We start from the raw sequence: 24,171 nt of genomic DNA on the forward strand, positions 1-24,171 counted from the left end.
CAGAATATTCACGACCATCGGTTTTGATTTGATTCAAGGCTTCAGAAACACCCAGAGTCTTCCCAGTAGCGCTTCCCTCATTATTCTCCCGTGAGTTCCCTGGCCCTTTCCCAATAGCTGACGGACCCAGTACAGACATTCTTCATGTTCATCCCAAGGTCACACAGAGCTGCGCTTTGTGATCCCCTTATCCAGAATTGTCAGTTTGTACGTCAGAGGAACAGTGTCACACTGCGCCGCTTCTTCAAATGAGAGATTATATCCCCAAGAAAGAGTTACTGTATTTTTCATCTCCGCCCCTGGATACCCGAATGCCCCTTCCTTTTGGCTGCAAGAATCCTTTCTCAGATAACAGTGTTTCTTCAAGGGCACCTGCAGTCTCTCCTCCTTGGCTGCCTGACCCGCCTGTGGCCACCTCGCCACACACCTCTCTGAAGCCTCAGGGCTCACACTGTCTCGGGGTACGTGGTGTCTGTTATTTCCAAGGCCCAGCCAAGCCCTCAGCCATCTAGCGCCTCAGCAGGAAGGCTCTCCGGACCACAGGAGTGACGAGGTCTCTCGTTCTTGTCTGCAGAGCGGGGACCTGGCCGCTTTGAACGTGTTTCAGGGGGATGAGGAAATCCGTCTAAACAAAGATCAATCAATAGCTTTGCCATGATCACAAACCTACGTAACAAAAACGTCACGTTTTCAAGCTCTAACTGAATGGCCACTTAACCGAAGGAGTATTTAATACCCAAAATTTAAGAAAATAACGCGTAAAGTCCATTGTAAAGGGATTTTTGGTAGATGATTTTCAATCGAAATTGCTTTAGTCTTTTAGCTTTTAAGGGAAACCGAGGCTCACTCCGGCCTCCCACGCTGCCAGGGGGGAGTTGGGCCCTCCAGCCAGTCGGCAGCCGGGGGCAGGGCGTTGTCTTCTCTCTGGGAGCCGCTCTCCTGTCTCTGGTCATGGTTCGCTGGCAGGTATTAGCCCCGATGCCGAGTTCAGGAAAGGCGTTCCGGGGCAATGGGCAGGGGAACGGATGGAGACATAAGGACACAGACCACCTAAATACGTTCTGATTTGCACCAGGTAGACATGGAGAAGTTTCTTAGGGCTTACACTTCCAGTGACAAGATCAACGACTCCCCAGGACATGTACTCACAGAACACATGTTCTAGCTCAGCAGACCCGTCCCCTCCCCAGACACCAGTCTGTGCTCCTGTCCCACACCAGTCCTGACACTGCAGTCAACATGGTAAACCCGTTTCCCGGGGCGGGCCCTGAGCCCACCGTGGCTTGTGCTCACAGGACCTGGTGACCGACCATCCTTTTCATGCCCCAGCCCCAGGGGGTCTGCACTTCTTACTCTCCCAGTGCCTCCCGAGTTTGGGGGCTCTGTGCCCTCTGTCCCAGGCCCCCCGTCTGCCTCTTCATGGGGAGGCCGGCGAGCGGGCCACCCTGACGCGGGTTTCTCTGTGCGTCCTTCCAGAGTGGGTGTTTGTGGGGCTGGTGATCCTGGGCGTCTTCCTCTTCTTCGTCCTGGTGGGCATCTGCTGGTGCCAGTGCTGCCCGCACAGCTGCTGCTGCTACGTCCGCTGCCCGTGCTGCCCGGAGTCCTGCTGCTGCCCTCAGGCCTGTGAGTAAAGGGCCCCCGGGGGGGGCGGGCGGGGGTCAGCTCGTGAGGATCCGTGACCCACTGGGCGGCTGTGTGCCTGACTTCCTTCTCCACCTCCTTTCCTTCCGCCCAAAGTGTCGCTCATCCCGTGCTCCCTCCCCGCGGGAGCCCCGCTTCCAGAGCCGACACCCTTGTGTGCTGTCTCACATCCACTCACCTCTCCATCCTTGTCCACGCCCGTCACCAGCATGTGCCGTCTCGTTGAGACTTGGCTGCAGGAAGGGCAGGTGCAGGAGGCTATGGCTGTGGGAGAGGCGCCTGCCCTCTCCCGGGGCGTTCAGACTCGAGGAACCTTCTCTGGCCACGTCTCTCACAGCAGAGACCCCCTCTTGACGAGCAGAGTGTGCAGACCACAGTCCTGGGTACCATCCAGCCACTGGCGGGTTTTGTGTGCTCCCATGACCAAAGGGCCCACAGAAGAACGAGTCCTCCTTTGGGGATTCCCCAGGTGCCAGGCCCAGGTAGGCATCACGTTTGGAACCCGTGCTGTCTACCAGACACAGCTCGCAGGAGAGAGACACGTGGTCGGTTAGTGCTCTCGGGAAGAACGCACTTCCGGGAGGGTCAGGTTGTCTGCTCTGCTTTTGGGCTCACACGCAGCCCCTTGCTTGTTTTGCCGCTAGAAGAGGTTCCGGCTCCCCTGGAAGCTGCCCTGGGCAGCCCCGGGGCTGGGCCGCCTACATACAGTGTGGCTAAGAGTGGGCTGCTGTTGTCACAGAGCTGCTGGGACGGCTCCCGCAGCCGCTAGTGACTCAGTTGCCAGGTGCCAAACACTGTAATTCCTGATGTCGTCTGCTGACGGAGCTGGAGGAGTCCAAGGCAGTCCGGGGAGTGCTTTCAATTACGTGACTCAGGGCTAGGAGAACACACACACAGGCGTGCAAGGCGCATGTACACACATACATGCACACATAGGCACATGCACATGAGCACACACAGGCACATGCACAAATAGACATACATACACGTGCATGTGCTAACACGTGTACACACATAGGCACACATAACATACACATGTACACACATGCACTGGGACACAGCATGCACCTGCACGCATAGGCACACGTGCATGCATGCACAAATAGGCACACACAGGCACGCATCCAGGAAGTCCCTAAAGTGCACCCTCAGGGACGTGAGGTGTGAGGGTTGTGAGGGTGGGGCCGTATAATCTCTTGCTCTTCATCTCCCTCCACAGTGTATGAAGCAGGGAAAGCAGCCAAGGCCGGGTACCCTCCCTCTGTGTCCTGTGTCCCCGGCCCCTACTCCATCCCCTCTGTCCCCTTGGGAGGAGCCCCCTCATCGGGCATGCTGATGGACAAGCCGCATCCACCTCCCCTGGCTCCGAGCGACTCCACTGGAGGAAGCCGCAGTGGTAAATGAGGTTCCATTCTGCCCCGCCCCGCGCTCCTCCTCTGCTTCCAGGCCGGGGACTAGCTGATGGCGACATCAGCTCAGGGACGCTTCTTTGGGAAATGGTTATCTCCATCCCAGAAGTTAGCAGATAGTTTCCTCCTCCCTCCTTAGTGCTCAGGACTTGCCCGTACTGTGCGGAGCGCCAAGACGTGGGGGACGTGGCTGTGTCCGGGCAGGGTGCTCCAGCCCGAGGAAAGACGCTTTATCAAGGCATTTGGGTGCTAAAGAGTGTGGGACGGGATTGTAGGAGAGAGAGCCGGCTGCCAAGTCTTCCGGGAAGAGGTGAGGTCTGAGCTGAGCCTGCAGGAATGAGAGGATTGGGAGAGCAGAGTGGGGGGGTCATTGGGCACCCCCAGGAGGCAGCAGGGTGGAAGCCTGAGCAGGGAGAACACACTGTGTGTGTTTGATGGTGTCCAACTCACCCGTCTGACTCCCAAAAGAGCTGGGGCTCAGTGCTGTAGTGAGAGTCACGGCAGCAGAGTCCTGAGCAGAGAGGTGACATGCTGATTGGGCACGTGGTTCATGGGGGAGAGTTAGTTGGACCCCGAGCTGAGATGCACTGAAGTCATTCAGGGAAACGTGAGCATCTGGGTGGAGATTGTGAGCTGAAGTGAATGGGCAATCAGACAGGTGCTTGGAGAGGAGCCCATCAGGCAGGAAGTGGAGGTAACGGTGCGCGTCACAGCCAGCAGGGAACTCATTGGTCCGGGGTCCTGTTTAGATGAGATTGGCCCCACCGAGGGATGATGAGTCATGGTTATGGGCAGGGCAGAGGAAGGGAGGGGGGGCGGCATTAAGGTGTCGCTCTCCTGGAGGCCTTGGCCAGGGTCACGGAGCAGGAAGGTTGAAACTGTGTGTAGGAGACCTAGGAGGTGATTTGTAAATCCCGGGGTGGGTGAGGCACTGGGGTTCGGAAAACAGGCATTTGTGCTCTGGAGGCATCTGGACAGGAACCAGGGCCTCGCCCAGCAGTGAACTGTCGGTACCGACCGTGGACAGAGCAGACGTCCTCAGTGAGTAATCGGTATTTGTGTTTTTCTCTCCCTGGAACTATTCACAGAATCCTGTCGCCTGAGACCGGAAATGAGTCACAGGCAGGGAAGTGAAGTTAATGATCAAGGACTCGGGGATTAGAGCGATGAAGGCAGCCGCTGCCCAGGGGGTGGAGGGCCAAGAGCCACCCAGGGAGCTTGTCTCAGACTCTGTTGGCCTCTTGCCTTTCCTCCAGTTTCCCTCCTTCCTGCCTTCCCACCAGAACCCGCCCCCCCCCCCCCCTTTAAATCAGTGAGTCTCATAATAAAATGACTCAGGTTCCTAGAATGGCAAGGGCCTCCTCTCTCCTGTTTCCAACCTTCCCTGGCCCCTGCTTGTGGCAGTTCCGTCGTTTCGGCCTGGCTGCCGTGCTACCACCTGTAGTCAGAAATGGCTGGGCACGAGGAAAATGTCTTCTTTCACATGGTGAGAAGCCCCTGGGGAAGGTGGCCTGGGGTTGGCTGGTGGAACAGCTCATGGCATCACGCACGGAAGGGCTGTTCTTTCCACTTGTTCTGTCCTCCTGGGCACTCCCTGCTTCTCCCGCGATGGCCGCCATCTTGCGGGAACTGCATTCTGAGGCAGGAAGCAGACATGCTTCCTCCCTGCGCTGCTTTGTCCTGAGTGACGGGCCTTTGCCAGAAGCCCCTCCTCCCGCCGACATCTGCAGTCTTAGTGGTGAGCACTGTGCCCCAGGCCCCTTCCTAAACCTGATTGGCTTGGACTGGTCAAGACTCATCTCTTGCCCTAGCTGGCTTGGCTCAGTGGATAGAGCGTCAGCCTGTGGACTGAAGGGTCCCAGGTTCAATTCCGGTCAAGGGCACGTGCGGGATCGATCCCCAGTGTGGGGTGTGCAGGAGGCAGCCAGTTGACGATTCTGTCTCATCATTGATGTTTCCATCTCCTCTCTCTCTTCCTCTCTGAAATCAATATATACATATATCTTAGACCAAAGCACTTACTGACCTTGGAAATGAACAAAACCAGGGCTCTGTGATGGGAAAGGGGATGTCACACCAGCCTGGCCGTGTGGGCGTCCCCGCTGGGCACATTTCTGTCCTCCTGGTCCCACGACCAGAATTACTGATGACGCCAACGTTCCGTGTAGATTATTCTCTAAAGCATGTTGGACGTGTTAAGAAATGCTGTTTTATAAAGATGTAAATTTAGCCTATTTTATATTTACATGCCACCTCCATTTTGGGGTAGTCACCTAGCAACTGTAACTTTCAGATTCTGTTTGTACACAATACTCTTGCACACTGGGTGGTGGCAAAGGCAGCTTTGAAGAGCCGAGCATGGAATAGCCTGTTGGCTACCGCGTGGGAGAGACGGGAGAGGCACCGATTCCTTCTCCGACCTTCATGGCGGCTGGTGGAGACCTTCTTCAAGGAAAGATGGCTGCCTCCTCCTCCCCAGCCTGGACCCACCCCTTCAGCTCTGTTTTCTCTTCAGTGAACACCCACATTGCCCGTTCTGCCTCACATCTCCAGCCTGCCTTCTTCAGGGGCTCCTCCGATCAGCCTTGGAAACCTTCCGTCACATACAACACCACCTGCCGCACCCCTGCAGCCCTCTGAGGTCACGTCCCATCCCTTGTCGCCTTGTCACTGCCAGACTCCTTGGGAGGGTTTTGAACATTTCATGTCTACATGTCCCCTGCTCTCATCAACTCCCCAAACTTCCAGAAGCCAGCCCGCCAGGTGGCCTCTTGCTAAGGCTAGTGGATCCTCCTCCATCCTGGCTCCCCTGAGCTATCAGGGGTCCTGCCACCCTCACCCACTCTTTGCTTTGCCTTCCCCCTCGTGGTGTTCTGTGACATTTCCTACCTGCCGGCTGTCCCTCTGGGTGTCCCTGTCCCCCACCCCCCCCGGAAATCGACTCACTCCCAGGCTGTAGCCATGGTCTGTACGCCGATGCCTCCGGACACTCCTCTGATCCCCAGTCCCCAGGTCCCACTGCCTTCCTCACATCTCCACTGGATGCCTGCAGGCTTTTCAATCTCAGCCTCTGGGAAATGGAATTAATCTGCCGTATGTCTGCTTCAACTTGTCTGTTTCTTATTTCAGTGGCTGCATTGTCCACCTACTGGCCAAAAGCTGGGACTTCACCCTCCTCTCGTCCTTGCCCTCACTTCCCGCATCCAGTTGGTTAGCAAGTCCTTCAGACTGTAGCTCAGAATAACCTCAAACCAGTTTACTGCCCTCCATCTCCATCCCAGCCCTGGTCCCTCCATCTCCTCCCCAGCCCTGGTCCCTCCATCTCCATCCCAGCCCTGGTCCCTCCATCTCCTCCCCAGCCCTGGTCCCTCCATCTCCTCCCCAGCCCTGGTCCCTCCATCTCCATCCCAGCCCTGGTCCCTCCATCTCCTCCCCAGCCCTGGTCCCTCCATCTCCTCCCCAGCCCTGGTCCCTCCATCTCCATCCCAGCCCTGGTCCCTCCATCTCCTCCCCAGCCTTGGTCCCTCCATCTCCATCCCAGCCCTGGTCCCTGCTGCCACCACCTCCCACCTGCTCTTTCCGCATCCATTTTTCCCTCACTCTAATCCACTTCCTCGTCACATCTACCTGCCCCCCCTCACCCTTCTAGCAAAAGAATTGAGTAGGCAGGTAGGGTTTGGAAATGTCATTTCCAAAACTAATGAGGATGTGTCTCTTTGCCTGCTGTGTGCACACAGGGAACACACACATTTCCAGCACCACCTCCCCCACAGCTGCTGCTGTCATCTGGGGGTGGGATTTGGCAGCTGCTCCATCATCCCCAGAGCCTCACTTAGCTCAGGAAGCTGGGACTCCGAGCGCAAGGCCTCAGCCATGGGCCTGCCTTAGGGATGGGCGTCTTTGCAAGTTTTTAAGTTTCATTGGCTGTAAAGGGGAAATTAACTGAAAAGTAGTTGAGCCTCAATGGGGACAAAAGTATTAGCTCAAATACTTTAATAATAATTTTTCAAAATTATAGTGGCATGAAAATGAACATCCTAAAATTCCCTCTCCAGTAAAAGCAGAGCTGGCAAGGCTAATAAAGTAGAGAGGCTGATGTGGAAGCCGCGCCAACCAAAGGACCTGAACCAGACTGAACCTGGAGAGAGAGAGAAACCATCCACCTCCCCTGAAACATCAGTGGGGAGCATACTCATTTTCCAAAAAGTGTTGGACTTTGACCACCGGTCTGGGACATTTCTTATTAAAATAGCACCTCCCATCATAGTTCTCTGGTCTTCAGACTCAGTACAGACAGAAACCAACCAGACACCATTCTATTTATTCTTCAAATCAATAACATTTAATAAATGCTTATAAATTGCCCCTCAAGGAATGTATGGTCTAGGGCCGTGGTCGGCAAACTGAGGCTCGCGAGCCACATGCGGCTCTTTGGCCCCTTGAGTGTGGCTCTTCCACAAAATACCGACTTCTGCGCATGGGCCACGAAGTTTCAATCGCACTGTATGTGGGCGCCCACACATGGTATTTTGTGCAAGAGCCACACTCAAGGGGCCAAAGAGCCGCATGTGGCTCTCGAGCCGCAGTTTGCCGACCACTGGTCTAGGCGGGTGGTTGCTGGGGGCTAGCAAATGGGAATAGAATGAGTGCAAGCTGCAAAGCAGTGTCTGATGAGGCCGTTCCCTCCGGCCCGCCCAGAGAAAACGGCCTCATCGAGTGTGTGGGGGGGGCGGGGGGGGGGGGGGGGCGTGGGGGGGGGCGGTCAGGAAAGGCCTGGTGTTGTGCTCCTGAGCCCCGGGGGACACGGCCTGCTCCTCGCAGCATGAGAGAAAAGCCACAGTGTGCCACACCATGGCACTGAGCTGACGGTGAAAAAACCTTTTCAAGGGAGAATTGCCTAGCGTTTTAGCCCCTGGAACCAATGGATGGTGCCTCAGGATCAATAGTTTGCCTCTGTCCTTTGTGACAGTGAGAGGGTTTGATTTCTGGGGTCATGGACCTGCAGGCAGGCATGCCCGGTGAGCGTGTTTGTTGTGTGACACAGAACACGCAGCTCCAGTCCACGTGGCACTCGGCCCAGGTTTCCAGCAGTTGTCAGGGGCCGGCCTCGCCGCCAGGGGACAGTACCTGGGCATGTTCCCAGAGCACAGCCCAGCTCAGTCTTCACGGCTGGAAGTTTACAGGCTGCGCCTCACATACTCAAGACACCCAGACGAAACCACAGCTAAGGCAGGGCAGCCCCTTCCCTACGCCTGCAAACACCTAGTTTTCTTACCGAGGGAATCATCATCAACAATAATAACAATAAAGCAAAACCTACATAAGCCTTCTGCTCCCTTCTTCCTGTCACTTCTCCAACCCGCCAGCTGCGTGGCCTCTCCTGCTAAGACCGCTTCTATTCCTGATTTCCTTCTCACTCGCTCACTCACTCGCTCACTCACACATTCAGGATGTCTGCCATGTGCCGGCGCTGTGCTAGGCGCTGGGGTGAGAGAAACAGAACCGGTCCTGTCTGCCCTCGGGGAGTTGACAGTCTAGGGAGGACAAGTACTGAAAATACTCCTTCTAAGGAGACCGCGACCCCGCCGCACCCTGCTGGCAGCAGCCGCTCACACGCCCTCAGTAAGTGCCTACTCTGTACAGCAAGGTCCTGCGTGTTTTTACACAAAATGACAAGGACTCCTGTCCCTGCGGAATCTGGGAAGATTACGCATTTCTACAAATAACTTGAAACAAACTAGAATATATCAAGGGCCGTGATGAAGGTTCAAACTAAATGACATGGAAGTTAGGAGTGAGACAGACAGAGGAGATAGGACTTCTCCAGTGACGAGAATCAATACCTTTGAGAGGTGGCGACATTTGAGCTGCCCCTGATAATTACAGAGAACTCGGCGGTTCTGTGGCTTTGGTCTGTGTTGTCTTCTCTTCTTTATGAGGTTATTTAAAGGGTGGGAAGTATGAGATGCCTTTTTTTTTTTTTTTTTAGGTAATCCTCCCCGGAGGATATTTTCCCATTGATTTTTAGGGAGAGTAGAAGAGAGAGGGAACGACAGAAAAACACATCAATTGGTTGCCTCCTGCACAAGCCCTGACCAGGGCCCGGGCCAGGGAGGCACCTGCAACCAAGGTATGTGCCCTTGAATGGAATCGAACCTGGGACCCTTTGGTCTGCAGACCGACGCTCTATCCACTGAGCCAAACCGGCTGGGGCTGAGTTGCCTTTGACAGACATGAAAACAGAGAGGGACCATTTATTTGGGATTCTTCTATAAACCAGTGCATGTCCACAGGGTGCCCAGTCCCCACCCCCAGCCCTGTATTCACCCACCAGACGAACTGCCTCGGAACAGACAGAGCAGCTTGTGGGATGATTGTGTTTTAATTGAACTGTCTGTACTACTCTGCAAACGCCTCTGAGAGGTGGGAGACCGTGCGGCTTGATACATAAAACCGTTTCTTCTAATAATTGCTTCTGCGAAAGGATTATGGATCTGACCTCCGGGAGGAGTCACTAAACCGCGTGGGGAGATTTTCTTAAAGTAACGCCACAATCTGATGGCTGTGGACTGCCTGGCATGCTCTCAGGTACAACAGCAGTGCCTGCCGTGTGGCGGGCTGTGGTCCGGGTGCTGGGGAACAGCCCATTACAGTCTCCCATGTGCATGGCTGTGGGGGCTTGGTCCACTGTAACATGACCAGAGATCCGGAGGCACGTGGCTTCTGTGTGGCGTCTGCCTCGCTGTGGGAGCAGGATGTTGGCGCTGGGTCCCCTGCTTCCACCTCAGGGTACAGTCCTGCCGGGCGCAGATAGGACCACGCCTCAGAGCACAGCACCCTGGCCGCCTAAGGCCTTCCTGCCCTGGCCTCCTCTTTCTCATCCTCCTCGTCTCTCCTTCCTACTGGGACCCTAGACTCCAAGGCAGGCAAGATGGCCAGGCCGGTGGGACTGCAGGTCCCAGCCCTGGAGCTGCCAGTGATTCCGGGGCAAAGTTAGGAAACTTCTTGGAGCCAAAGTTTTCTCAACCACAAACTGTGGCTAAGAACAGCACCTTCCTTGGGCGGCGCGAGGGCCAATGGCCAAGCACTTAGCGAGCACCCAGCACATGCTGTCTGTTCCCATCATTGTCTGTTCCCATCCCATGCACTCCCTGCTCACCTTTCCTCTCTCATCTGTGACAATTAGACCTCCTGTTGGGGCTGGTATTGGACTAGATTGATACTTAGGGGGTGTGGGGCTCAAACAGCTTTTGTCCCTGACAATATCAGTGATAGGAATGTAGGAGGTAGGATTATGTCTGATGCTTTAATTTCGTTGGTTATTAAGCCCTGAAAATAACACCTGCTTGTAACACACAGCAAGCAGCAGGTTGGATTACTGGTGTCTAAAATATGGCATTCCCTTTTCCAAAAGGAAAATGCGAAAGGAAAACAATGAAATCATAACGATAATCACGTATTTACATCTTATTTTGTGCTAATGCCTATACAGCCTATAATCTAACATTAGCTCCTATGCACCACCCAGGAGTGGAACTTTTTTACCATCTCCCGGGCCACTAGAGGCGTTCAGGCCCCCTCTGTCGAGGTCCCTCATGTTGAAGTGTCTGTTTTGAAGTTGTAGGAACTCCCACCGAGTGGAGGTGTGAGCCTCGGGCTGTAGAGCAGTCTATCTCCGTCTGGAAAGGGTCTGTGTTCAGTGAGTACTTAGGTCAGAGTCCTGAGCTTGGAGAGGAGCTCTGTGTGGAGCTGCTGGAGGTGGGACAGAAAGCAGCGGTGAGCACATGACTGACAGGTACCAGAATAGAGCTCTGTTCCGACCTGCTGGCCCCCCGTTCCGGGGCACCTGTGATTAAGGGGTCTTAAGTGTATAAATATAGATGACTGGTGACTCCAGGGAGAGCTGCTACACGTGGGAACGTGGTTTCTACCTGGTAAAAGACACGAGGCCATCTCCTGAGTTTCCCAGCTCACCCGCGTGTCCTCTTCCCCACAGTTCGCAAAGGTTATCGGATCCAAGCGGACAAAGAGCGGGACTCCATGAAGGTCCTGTACTACGTGGAGAAGGAGCTGGCTCAGTTTGACCCGGCCCGGAGGCTGCGGGGCCACTGTGAGCATCTGTGTTGTGTGTGATCGGGCCCTCCCTCGTGCAGGAATTCACAGCTAAAAGGGACTTGGGGGGAGGGGTCCCCGAACTTGGGCAGCTTTTGACTTTCAGGGTTAGAACTAGCAGGTGCTGGCGACAGCATCCTGAAGAAAGGGCCTTGGAGGGTGCAGGAGGGAGGGACACGGGGCTTCTATGTGAAGAACAGAGAGGTGTCCCAGCGGGGTTCAGGTTCGGCGTCTCTCGTCAGGCAGCGTCGCTGGGCTGTGCACTGGGGTTGGACGTGTCTTATGAAAACAGTCCTCTCCACTGGCCCTTTCAGTATACCCAGGACAGAGACTTCCATGTGGAAGCTTTCAGTCTTTCCAACCCGAGAGGCCCTCGCACTGAACAACAGCCGGCCACTGGCCACACGGAGGCCCATGCGCGAGAGAACAACTGTGCTGATGCGTGTCGTACAAAGAGGCCTTCGTGCCTCTGAGATGCCCGACAGCAGAAGGGAACGGGCAAGGCAGGAGGCTGCCCTTGTCAGAGAACTTTTGAATCACGGAGTCTGTAGGGGCAGGGCCCCACCCCTTCCCTCACCCGGACCTTGGAGACTTTGCGGCTGACACAGCCCACTCTTCCCAATGACCAGCGATGGGGAGAGGCAGACTGGCGGGTGTGCAGCACCGAGTGTGCGGCAGGCGTGGCACTGAGGGCACCACACTTCTGTCTTTGAACCCTCCTCACCCTGGGACCTGCCAGGGATGTGATGGGATTGCTGGGGCCACCGTGAACGCAGCTGAGCGGAGCTCTGTGTGGACGAAGGACAACAGGTTCCTCCACGTTTGCGGCTCTAAATTCCTCCCGTCAGAGCTGCATTCGCAGCCGCATCCTCCCACCACCGACTATAAAAAGCCCGTCTCCAGATGGGAATGTCAGGGATGCAGATGTCACCGCACTTGACAAGCTGGTTGTAACCATGTTGTCATGGATCCCTGGAAGGGGACAGAGAGGAGCCCTGGGAGTCTCAGCTCGGAGAAGAGTTAGGCTGGTATAGGTGGCATGTCCTGTCTCCCTGGATGAAAATGGTCCCCAGGGCCTGGCAGGTCACAAGGTCATGGGCTCTTGGCGCCCATGGGGACCTTGGAAATGGCCGGGAACCACCTGTGTAGTGTAAAGACGAGGACACGGAAGCCGGAGGGTGCAAGTGACAGAATCAGACTGGAACCCAGCCCTCCTGACTCTCCGTCCTGTGCTCTTCGAACAGAAACCCGTAGGCAGACTGGGTGGCTCCGTGGCTGCTGTGGCCACAACCTTCCAGCTCGTAGGACTTGAGGGAGTCGAAGCTGGAAGAGAGGGGGTGCCGAGTCTCCCTCCTTATTTTAGAGGAGGGAAGGGAGGCAGTGGGGGGTCACCGGTGCCAGGTCGTGGCGCCGATGCCAGAACTGGAACCCGGTGTCCTGGAAGCTGCCGGTTGACAGGGCGATAAAGGCACAGAGATGAGGCAGGAAAGCAGCTCACGGGGCTTGGAGAGGTTCTGTCCCTGAGGCAGAGAACCCGGGGCGGGTCACGGAGTGGGGCCGCCTTGAAGATCTCTTCTCAGAGTGGATCTCAGTCTCAGGTTGCAACACGGGAGGCATCCGCTCTGCGCATTGGTATTCCAGGGTCCACTAGCCATGTGACCCTCACTTGCCCTTGGGATGCCTTTCGTCTGGAATCCCAGTGCAGAGATCAGCAAACTCCAGTTCCCAGGGCACCCATGTCCCGCCTCCTGTGTTGGTGAATACATTTTATTGGAGCACAGCCACGCCAATTCACGTCCATATTATCTCTGACACTTTTCATGCTGCAATGGCAGAGTTGAATAGTCCTGACAGTATGGCTGGCAAATTCTAAAATACTTACTGTGCGGCCCATCACAGGAGAGTTTGCCTGTCCTGTCCCTGAATTACAGGTGTCCGTAAAGCGGAGGAGGGTGGTGGTCATGTTCAATGGGGCAGAAACTTTAGAGCAGGCAACCTCGCCCACCCACCAGCTGAACGGGGAAACAGAGACGGCCCTCCTGACCCGGAGACAGGAAAGGTCTCTGCTGCTCCTGCAGGCTGAGGACAGTTCTGGGACAATAATGCGGTTTCTCGGTAGTCACACGTGACTGCTGACAGTCCTCACACTCGGTGCATCATAAGGTTCTCTCCTGCGTGCTTCCTGGGAGATTGTTCGTCACCAAGCTCCTGAGAAAGGAAAGGTTCTAGATTTTATTCCTCAAGAGGCTCTGAGTTATTGTTGTTTAAATACACACTAGTTCATTTTCCTTCGGAGGAAGAAAGGTTTAAAATTAGATTATAATTCAAAACCCCTGACCACCAAAACCAATTGATGACCAAGTACCCGGTGCTCCTGGTCAGCCGTGTCCTGGAGAAGGAGAGGCGGCACGTGCTGCTGTGGGAAGGACCACCCTCCCCTTCTGGGGGGGAGCCAGCAGTTCTCAGGGACACGGGAGAAGACGCAGAGGGAACGCAGGCCCACATTTGTGCCTCCCACATCCCATCCTGGCTTACCTCTCGCTCAGCAGCCAGACCTTCCATGTTGCAAATGTTGACTTTGATAATATTTGAAGTTCTAACCAAAGGATTTTAGAAAACAAATAGCTTGAATTACAATACAAATAGATTAAGTAGATGTATTTTTTTAAGGGAAATGATATTCAATCCATTTCAAAGTTCTACAAATAAATAGGTGTGTATTTTTCTTTCCAGATTGCAATGCTGGTCTTTTTTGTAAGTGCTGTTGCAAATAGCTCCCGAGGCCACCTTAGGGCATGAGAAAGCTGTGCCCAGCCCCGCCCCCCCTTCTCACAATGTGGGGCTGGGGCTAGACCACATGTGGAGGCCCAGGCCCTGGTGCAGCCGGCCCCCTGGCCTGCCTGCACCTCCAAACAGCTGTCCTGGCAACCAGGCCGCATACACCTAGAACACTCTCTCGGGAGGGGAAGGGTCTGCTTTGGCCCTGGAAATGGGCTTGGAGCCATTGGGAGACGATATTCCGGGTTCCTAGACGAGCTTCCAGTAGGAAGTGGGTGGTCAGATGCGAGGTGTGCATGTCCCCCTGGCCCTGTGGGCGCCTTGCTCTGGGACAGGCACGGCTGCAGGAGGCTGGCCTGGGTGCTTCCACTGCCAGGGCGGTACTCGCCCTGAAGTTGGGACTCGGCCAACAGTAGGGAAGGTACTGTGAACTGGGGCTTCTCTCTCCTTTACCCCTTTTGGCTCAACATGCCTGGGGGCGTCACAGCTCATCACAGAATCATGCAAGACAACAACATGCATGTGAACAAGATGATGATGTCGTAGGAGGAGACAGCTGCGGGGCCCCCTTGCTGGGAAGCCTGCCTTAGGTGGAGCAATGGCGATTGTTTTCCGAGTCCAAGAATGAAAGTCTCCCACTCTAGGCAAGAGAGCTTCGAGCTGGACCCAGCGCCCAGCTAAGGGCACAAACAGGCTAGTTTGGGTCTTCGCCACCCTGGACAGATGGGGCTGAGCGCTGGGTGGGGTTCCCAAGGCTCCTGGTCTCGCTCTGGCCAGCGGTCCTGTCCTGGCCAGCATGCAGAACACTGTCCTACCTCGTTTCGTCCCTGCAGATAACAACACCATCTCGGAACTCAGCTCCCTGCACGAGGAGGATGGCAATTTCCGCCAGTCTTACCATCAGATGCGGAGCAAGCAGTTCCCTGTGTCCCGGGACTTGGAGAGCAATGCTGACTACTGGTCGGGCGTCATGGGAGGCAGCAGTGGGACGAGCCGGGGGCCCTCGGCCGTGGAGTACAACAGAGAGGACCGGGACAGCTTCAGGCACAGGTGAGGGGTGGAGGGGCGGCTCGGGCTGGGCGTGAGGCAGGAGCAGAAAGTGGGGTGGATCCGAGGCTCTTCTTACCCGGTCGCACCTCTGCCTGCCATTCTAAGTGATCCTGCCACGTTCTCTCGATGAGAACACCCCCTCCCCACACTTATTAAGCAACGTGTCATGTGAAGTCACCATTCCAGGCTCTTAATGAACCCTGTTTGCCTTTCCCTGCCTTCTCATGTGTTTTATCCTGTGGCCTCTACAATACCCCACCCATCAGCTCCACCCTTTCTGCTCATTTTTTACGTGAAAGGTAAAATGCCAAACACGTTATACTGTTGCGTCTGATTGTCATAACTCTACAGGCAGGTACCGTTCATGTCCCCATTTTAACTCGCAGACACTGGATCTCACAGGGAGGCCAGGGACTCACCCCGGGTCACACAGCCAGTGAATGCAGGAGGCCCAGGTGTGGGGCCTTCCCACTGGGGCGCCTTCCTCACTCACCTGCCCTCTCCCTTGAGGGGCAGTGCCTTTCTCCCCCTTATCAATGTGGGCCCCTGGGCCTGCGCCCAAGAGGAACCTGTCAGTCAGGTGGAGGGAGGACAAGGCCTGTTCATCACCGAGTATCACAGGGCTCCTTGGGCCGCAGCCGTGTGAACTGCCAGCCACCCCTGTACCCAGGGAGCTGAGGTGTGGCAGTGGCTCGAGCTGCCAGCCAGAGGTCAGTGATAACGCTCGAGAGGCCCCACCCTGTGGCTCACAAAGCTCCACCCACTGAGCCCCCCTGTGACGCTCCGCACCGACCCCCGAGCCCCACTGTCATGCTCCGCACCGACCCGCCAGCCCCACTGTCGTGCTCCACACCAGCCCCCGAGCCCCACTGTGACGCTACGCACTGAGCTCCATTGTGACGCTCCGCACCGACCCGAGGCGGACACGCCGCCGCCGCTCACTGTGAGGAACCTGCCCCGAGAGGTGGCCGGGCTCCCAGCAGGTCCCCAGGCGCAGGCAGACCGTGTCCCTGGCCTTCCGGGCGCCTGACCCCGTCCCTCTCCCGCAGCCAACAGCGCTCCAAGTCCGAGATGCTGTCGCGCAAGAGCTTCGCCACGGGGGTGCCGGCCGTGTCCATGGACGAGCTGGCCGCCTTCGCCGACTCCTACGCGCGGTCCCGCCGGGCGGCGGAGGGCGGCCTGGACGCACGGGCCGGGGGCCGCTTCGAGCGCTCGGAGTCGCGGGCGCGTGGGGGGCTCTTTGGGGACGGCCCGCCCGAGGGGTACCCACCCGAGGGCTACTCGCCGGAGCGGTACTTCGGGGCGCGGAGCCACAGCCGCGAGCCCCCCGCCGAGGCCGAGCGCGCCTGGACCCCCGAGGCCGCCCCGCTGCCCCGGCTGGTGAGCCTGCCCGCCGCCTGTGAGCGCCCGGGCCGCGGGGGCAGCCTGGAGACCCCGGCCCGGCGCGGCGCCCCCTACTACGCCTGGTCCCCGCCGGCCACCTACCGGGCGCGCGCTCCGCGGGGCAGCGACGAGGGGGACTCGGCCGAGGACACGCTGCCGCCCTACAGCGAGCTCGAGCTGAGCCGGGCGCCGTCCCACCGCGGCCGCGACCTGTCGGCGCACGGCTCCTCGGAGAAGCGGCGGAAGAAGGAGCCCGCCAAGAAGCCGGTGAGGGCCAGGGTTGGGGTGAGGCTGGGCAGGGCCTGTCCAGGCTGGGGCGGCCAGAGGAGGGGGCAGAGCAGGCGGCCCAGACACGGAGGGAGGGGCCCGCTGCAGGGAACTTGGGTGCCGGGCTAGTCCCCCCTCCCTCTCCCTGCGACGAGGGGGGGTATGGGGGCGTGAGTAGGCAGGGGGCCTGGGTGGCTGGAGAGGCAGGCGCGCAGGTGTGTGGAAGGAGAGGTGGAATCGTTAGTGAGCATCTCTAACAAGCAGTTCAGGGATTCTAGGTGCCTTACATGGGCTGGGAGGCCTGCGTGCAGAACTTCCTGCACATGCGTGTATGCCCACCCCTCCCCAGCCTATGAGTGCATCCCTTAGGGGCGAGGGTGCCAGGCTCGGGCCAGGCTGTGGACTGTGCCCGCGGAACCACCTGTTGCGCTGAGTCTCGAAACAATGTGTGGTCTCATGCTGGGTTCTTTCTGCTCTTCTCCAGAATGACTTTCCAACCAGGATGTCCCTTGTGGTCTGATGTTTGTTCGAGACATTTCTCTGGATGACGAGGATTAGAAGTGGACAATGGGGACAAGACACAAATCCAAGCGCCAGCAGGCCCCGGGACCTTCTCCGGCCGCCACCTTGGAAGGTTTGCTGATCTTTGCTTTGGCCAGGGATGGGGGAAGCCTGAGCGAGGCTGATTCCAAACCTCAGTACCATGTGACCAGTTTGAGAAATCGCCATGGGAGTGACTGCGTGCAGGAACGTTCCACACGCGCATTGCTCGCCCGCCCAGTCTCCTTAGCCGAACCAGGATTCTTTCCAAGTCTGACAGGAGTGAGCTGGGGACGCCAAGCTCCAGGAATGCCGCTGCCTCCAGCACGCATTTCCGTGCCTCCTGGCTGTGCTGAGAGGCAGCAGAACTTATTACTGCTATCAGAAGGCCTTCTGCTGACGACGGGAGAGCTTCCGGCTAAGTATACGTGTGATCCCATCTCCTCCTCGTCACTACTCAGCGACTGCAGTTACACTGAAGTCAGAAGCTGTGAGTGAGCGCATGGCAGAAATGACTTCAATTTGTTGTTGGAACAACACGAAAGAGAGTATATACCTGTTTGGAAAGCTAAGTGGGTTCCTTTTCCATTCTGAGGACATAAGCTGCTTTTTCTCTCTCTGCTGCACACGCCTGAGTCTTGGACAAGAGCTGGGGCCACACAGAGCCCCGCCTCCCTCCACATGCCGACAGGCTTTTTGATAAATGCTCCACATCTGCACATGCAGGAGACGCGGGAGCGAAAGGAGAGGATGCAGTAATGGAGTGAAGAGAAAAGAATGCATGTTCTCGCACTTGGAATATGGGCCATTTCCCTCCCGAACTGCACGTGATCTCCCTGGGTTTGTACTGCGTTTGCCATGCGTAGTTTCTGCCACAGCAGCTCTGCTGTTCCAGGACCCGGAGACGTGCCCACGCACCTTGGCCTCACTGTGTGGCCACTCCAGACGCTTTGGGAGACAAGGGACGCTGCTTCTGGAGGAGCACTTCCTGTCCCCACCATGGCCGAAATGACAGGTCTGCCTCCCAATAGATCACTCTGGGTTTTGTAATTTGTGTAAATTGAAAAAAATGGCTGCACTTTCCTTCTCACCCAGAAGTGAAGTCTGCCTCTCCACCCTGGAATCTGGCATGGCCAGGTCATGTGATTGGGCTGGTGGCCCAGTAATGAATGTGACACAAGCGAGACGGGAAATCCTTGGGCATGGGACTGCTCTCTCTTGCTGTTCTTGGGACCTGGCAGTTACCACCAGGGGAAGGAGCCGGGCTGTCCCGCTGCGTGATGGGAGAAAGGACCCAGTTCCCCCTCCCCCTCTCTGATTGCAGACATGAGGGAGCCCAGCTAAGACCAGCAGAAGAATCGCCAGTGAGCGAGCCCGCATCGCTGACTCCTACTCAAGGCATGAGACCTTGCTCTCTTTACATGTTCATCATCATCTTGCTTCACTGTCCAGCCCTGAATCCCTGACTCCATCCAGCCTTGAGTGTCTCATAGCCTCCACTTCCTTTGACAGACTTTGGCCAATGGCAGGACTCGTGGTTGGGTCCAATCCCTGGAGGGTGCTCGCCTGCCACACGGGTCCATCCTGTACCTGTGGCTCCCTGGACAGCTTCCTTCTTCAGCATCTCCTTGGGCTTCTCCAGGGCCACCTGACTGGAGCTGGGCCTCATTCTCAGAGGACCAGTCTATTTGCATCAGGTTTTGCCAAAACAGTCGTACGTGTGCAATGAAACGAAGAAGTGGCTGGGTGCGGGCCAGTGGATGGGTTGATATCATTGCTTGGAGAACTGGGCTACCAAGGACTCGTCGGTGGCTCTGGCCTGTCCGAGAGGACCCAGGCGGACAGTTCAGCCCAGTGCTGGCACTTCCAAGGGCTGGAAGACATGAGCCATAACCCTGGTGCTGAGTCTTAGACGTGCTGCTGTCCCTGGCCTCCAAAAGCCTAGGTCTAGTCTGTCCATTTGGGCCCTGCTTCAGATGGAAAAGATGATTAAAATACCCTTTCTTAGTCTCCAGCTTTGGAGTCGACGTGCTCAGGCAATCTTGGAGAACATCGGTAGCTGCGGGCGCTATTATCTCTTCATCCGCACCCTGAATCAGGCTTCTCGCCACCAAAGAGCCCCCCACGCCCACCACAGAGCCCCCACACACTGCTGCTCCGAGCCGGGCACTCTGGCTTGGGTGACGGTGGAGGAGGCAGTGGGAAAGGACTAAAATTGGAAACCTGCAAGTCCAAGGACGACACAGGTGCAGGCAGTGACAGACATGCAGTAACCGGGGCTGGGCCAGCTTGTCTGTAGAGTGCCTGAGATGTCAAGGCCTTCAGGGAAGAGAGAAGACAGTCGCTTCTGGGTACGTGGGCAGGAGGTGAGGCTGACGGACAAGGGAAGGCAGAGGTGCCATCGGTGCCCAGGCTTCCTGGCCCACCCTTGCTCCTGCTCTCCTGAGTCGTGTGTCCTCAGAGGAAGGGCTGGCCCAGCTTCCTTCCCGGGCTTCCTGGGTCACAAAGCCAGTCTGGTGTGAGACTGGTCTCTGTCCACTGGGACCTGGGGAAACAGGACATGCCCAAGAATGAACTGGGAGGTCCGTTGCACATCATGTGAAGCACTGCTATGGATAAGTGACAGCAGACCCGGAAATTAAAGTGTGTGTTTTTTATTTAAATGGGTATATTTTGATATTTTAGTTGTTTGTGTGTCCATCCATCTTAGTTCATGATATTCTCAGTGATGGGAAAAGCCAATGTTAATAAAGAAAGGGGACCTGGGAGAGGGAGGGGGAGGCAGAGGGCCCATGGGATGATGGGTGAGCTGCTGTGTTTGCCTGTGAGTCACAGTGAGTCGGGGACGTGTTAAGGGCACGTGGATGCAGGTGGCAGAGTGTCCCCTGGTAGATGAACTGCGTCTCTGGGCCATGCAGAGACTCCTTAGGAAGCCGGGGACGTTTGTCACGGAGCTGACTGCATGCCAGCTGTCCCGCCCACGCGTGCTCACGGAGCGCTGTCCTGGCTGCTCCGGCTCCGTTCCGCAGCCTCCAGTGCTGCCGGCCACCCTCCTGATGCAGAAAGTCTTACAGAGGAGACGGGCCTCATCTCCTGAGCCTCAGTCTGCCCCTGGCACAGGGGTTGGAGGGGCTGCCACTCACCCCCAGGCACTCCATGGGCAAAACACCTCGCCACACCGTCAGTGCTACTACTCATCGTCTCAAACACTCACACGGCTCCTGGACTAGACTCAGGCCGCCTCTGCCGGAGGCCGCAGCCTCGGCTTTCGCGATGGAGAAGTACACCGTCGCCCATTGGTGAAGTCACGCGGAATCTGGTCTCCGGACGCCAAGCCTTAGGTCTTCTCTGCTGGATCCACGATTCCCAAAACCGCCTGCCCACACCGATGACTCGACTGCTGCATGTGGGGTGGGCAAGAAGCAGCAAATCTACACGACCCATCCTCCCAACCCAGGGTCCTGCCTGAACCTGACAGGAGTTTGAAAGTGACCTGGGTGTAGGGATCCAAATTGACCAACATGGGGTCCAGGTGCTTCAAAGGCCTACCTTTTCCTGCCAGGATCCCCCTCTGACCTCCCAGGAAGCTGATCAATGAGGCTCAGAGTTGGGGGCTCTGGACATGCGAGTGGGCCGAGGACACTCGTGAGCTGCTGCAAGCAGCCGCCTGGGCTCCCCCTGCCGGGGTGGGGAGAAGGGGGTTCTAATATTTGCCTGATGCTCAGGGTGTTGCTGTTTACGGGCCACTTCCACATGCCCTGTTTCATGGGTCTGTGAGAGGCTGGGGGGATGCTGGGGTCCCTCAAACAAAGGGAAAGAGGTTGAAAAGGAGCTTTTAAAAGCCCAGAGCCAGGCCCACGGACTGTCTGTCTAGGGTTCTTTCCAGTTCCTGCGACTCTTGAGGGCCTGGGGTCTGGCTGACCCTCCGTACCGCCCGCCGAGCACGGTGGCAGGAGTCCTGAACTCGAGGCCCACGACCTGGCGCCGTGGAGGGAAGCCGTGAGCACAGACACGCTGCCCGTCCTCCCCGGGCACTGCCCAGCGACTGCTGATGTGCCGGGGACTCGGCCTCGCCCCGTGCTGGGGGCGCCTGGATAACTGTGTCACAGATTTTAGACTCCTCCTTGAAGACGGATTTCTGAGCCAAAGTACAAATTTGAGACTCAGATTTCCGGGCCTTGGGGGTGACCTGCTTAGGATCTAACTGCCTGCCACTTCCCTCATTTGGGATTTTCAGTAGAAGGAAGAGGCCAGATACCGAGGGAGGCAGCGCGGTTCCTCTGCGTGGTGGTGGTTGGCTGGTGGGGCTGGACCTGCTCCCGGGAAGGCTGAACGAGAGGAGCCCCTCAGCGTGGCTTCCGGGAGCACCGCTGTGTGGGCGAAGGTGTCCACGCTGCCCGAGAGCCTCCTGCGGGAGGAAGGAGAAGGGACGGAGGCTGAGGAAGGTGCTGCCCTCCTCACCTACCTGTTCGTTTTTGTGCCTCGTCTGTGGCATCGAAACTGAACTGTCTGTCTGTCTGTTGCCCGGGACTTCTTTTCAGTGTCAAATATACAGAGCGAATTGCATTGTAATGTTTTAAACTGTGAAATAAAGCATTTTTCACCTCCGTGCGTGGTCAAGACTCATGATGAACACAACTACATCTGATCATGACCTGACAGTCAGTGACCCGCAGGAGGAACTCACGCTCTACGCTGTCTCCGGTTGCTTTAAGCCCCGTGACAGCGGAATCGGTCGCTGCCGTGGGCCGGGGGGAGCACAGCGTGTTTCACAGGTTTGTATGAGCATCGCCATGCCTCTGCGCAGACTGCCCGCCTCAGGAGAGGGAAGCTGGAAAGCTGCACAGTGGGTGGCGCTCAGCCCGTTGTCAGAGGGGCACCTGCGAGAAGTGGCATTTGGGGAAGTGAGGAAGGAAGCAGTTCCTGGGAGGGCATGTTCTGAAGAGATCTGAGGAACTCCACAGCACCCTGAGGAGGAGGAGGCATCTTAAAACGTGTTGGCGAAAGAAGCGACACGTACATCAGGGAACCGCTGACCCTCCCTCCAGGCTCTGGCGTTGCAGGTCCCAGGGTCCTGGGCGAACAGAAAACCTGTCCTTGCTTGAAGCATCTGGGCTCAGTTCTTTATCAAGCAGTTAACTTCATTATGTTCACCTGCAGATTTGCCTTAAAGATGGACTCAAATAGTGTTGCACTCTGATTCCCTCCTCCAGACTTTCTGCTGTTTGGCCCGTTGTTTTAATCCCATCTTGCTCTTTCGCTTTATAAAATAGTGGATTTGGTTTAGAAAGTGTTTTAGAATCACCTCCTTGTTCTTCTACACGTCATTTCTTCCTGCGTTTTGTATCTTCTTTTGAGGTCTTCCCCCTTCTTTCTGAAGGAAGTCTTTAGTGATAGTTTATGGGTACCATGCTCGACTAGTTCTTGTTTATCAAAAAACCCAAGTTTTTACGTCATTCTTGTTCTTGAAAGATAATTTCACTGAGCATACCACTTTAGATTAATAGTTACCTCCTGTCATCACCCCACTCCCTCTGACTTTTGTGGTTGGTTGTTTTGAGAAGTTAGTTACCGACCGAATTATCCTTGCTTTGTAAGTGATCTGTCTCGTCTCTCTGGCTGTTTTTAAGATTTTCTTTTTGTCTCCAGTGTTCTTTGGTTTAAATAACATGTGACCAGCTGTGAATTTTTTAAAAATCTATTCAGATTGGGATCTGTTGTGCTTCCTAAATCTGTGGATTGTATTTGCCATCAGTATTGAAAACTCTCAGCTACTAACATATGAAATATTTCTTCTCTTTAAACTCTGATTGAGAATTGCAATTAAATGTATGTCAGACCTTCTCATTCTATGCTACATGTTGCTTAATCTACCTTTTGCATTTTCCATCTCTTTGTCTATTTGTATTGTGTTCTTCAAGTTCATCTTCCAGTTCCCTACTTCTCTCTTCAGTTTGCTCTAATCTTCTTCCAGTTTTAATTTTAATTAGTATGTTTTTCATTTTTAAAATTTCAATTTAGGTGTTTTTTTCAAATCTGCATGGTCATTGTTGAAAGCATCTTGCTTTTTACTCCTGTATAAAATTCTTATTTCTTTGAATATATTAAACGCACTAATTTTATATTTTGCTAGAGGCCCAATGCATGAAATTTGTGCAAGAGTAGTTGCCAGAGGGAAGCTGGTTGCCAGCACCGGCTTCCCTCTGGCACCTGGGACCCACCCTCGCAGCCCTGGCTTTGTCCGGAAGGACATCTGGTCTAATTAGCATATTACACTTTTATTATTATACTCAGTGGTGCCAAAATCAGCAGTGTTTTTGGGTCTAAGTTTGAAGTTCGTTACTTTTGCTGTCACTCATGCTTTCTTGTTTCCTTATGTGTTTCATATTTTTTGTTTGTTTTTTTCCATTGCTTTATAGAAAGAGGGGAAGGGAGGGCTGACGGGGGAGGAAGGGAGAGAGAGAAACATCGATATGAGACATTGATTGGTTGCCTCCTGCACGTGCCCTGACTGGGGCTGGGGATCGAATCTGCAACTGAGTTATGTGCCCTTGACTGGAAATTGAACCCAAGGCCCTTCGGTGCACAGGCCATGCTCTAACCACTGAGCACGCTGCCAGGGCTGTTTTACAGGTTTGATTGTGAACTCATGTTTGGTAGAATGCCATCTTACATCGGTGCCAGCCAGGAAAGACCGTCTTGCTCCCGAGCTGTCCATACAGCTACCCTCAGGGGCCGAGAGGAATGAGTGACTGAGTGAAAAAGGAGTGGAAAAGCTAAGTGGGGAAATCTAGAAGGTACACGCATTTCTCTCCAATGCAAGCCTCTAGACCAGGGGTGGGGAACGTCTGGCCCGCAGGCCACATAAGGCCTGTGAAATCATTTGGTCTGGCACTGCCAAGGCATTATGGGTGAGTTAATTAAATGTTTGACAAACAGAGCAGGCCAATTTTTAAGTTGATAATTCTGTGTGGCCCGTGAATGATGTTAT

At 55.6% G+C, this 24,171-nt stretch overlaps 1 protein-coding gene across 3 annotated transcripts in view; it reads left to right on the forward strand.

The window, feature by feature from the left end:
* The window catches only part of ILDR2 (immunoglobulin like domain containing receptor 2), a 59,743-nt gene extending 37,965 nt beyond the window's left edge, over positions 1-21,778 (forward strand). For 2 of the 3 annotated variants that reach the window (XM_070396263.1, XM_070396264.1), the window contains 6 exons: positions 1,477-1,623; positions 2,861-3,037; positions 11,047-11,160; positions 14,774-14,990; positions 16,040-16,640; positions 17,125-21,778. In XM_070396263.1, coding sequence (XP_070252364.1) covers positions 1,477-1,623; positions 2,861-3,037; positions 11,047-11,160; positions 14,774-14,990; positions 16,040-16,640; positions 17,125-17,160 — 1,292 coding nt within the window. In that variant the 3' untranslated portion in view covers positions 17,161-21,778. The remainder of the gene's footprint in view (positions 1-1,476; positions 1,624-2,860; positions 3,038-11,046; positions 11,161-14,773; positions 14,991-16,039; positions 16,641-17,124) is intronic. The other variant, XM_070396265.1, reaches the window with a different exon arrangement.
* The last annotated feature ends 2,393 nt before the right edge of the window (positions 21,779-24,171 follow it).

This window comes from Myotis yumanensis, unplaced genomic scaffold (assembly GCF_028538775.1).
Source record: "Myotis yumanensis isolate MYYU_CA2020_CCGP unplaced genomic scaffold, mMyoYum1.0.hap1 SCAF_17, whole genome shotgun sequence".
Taxonomy (NCBI): Eukaryota; Metazoa; Chordata; class Mammalia; order Chiroptera; family Vespertilionidae; genus Myotis; species Myotis yumanensis.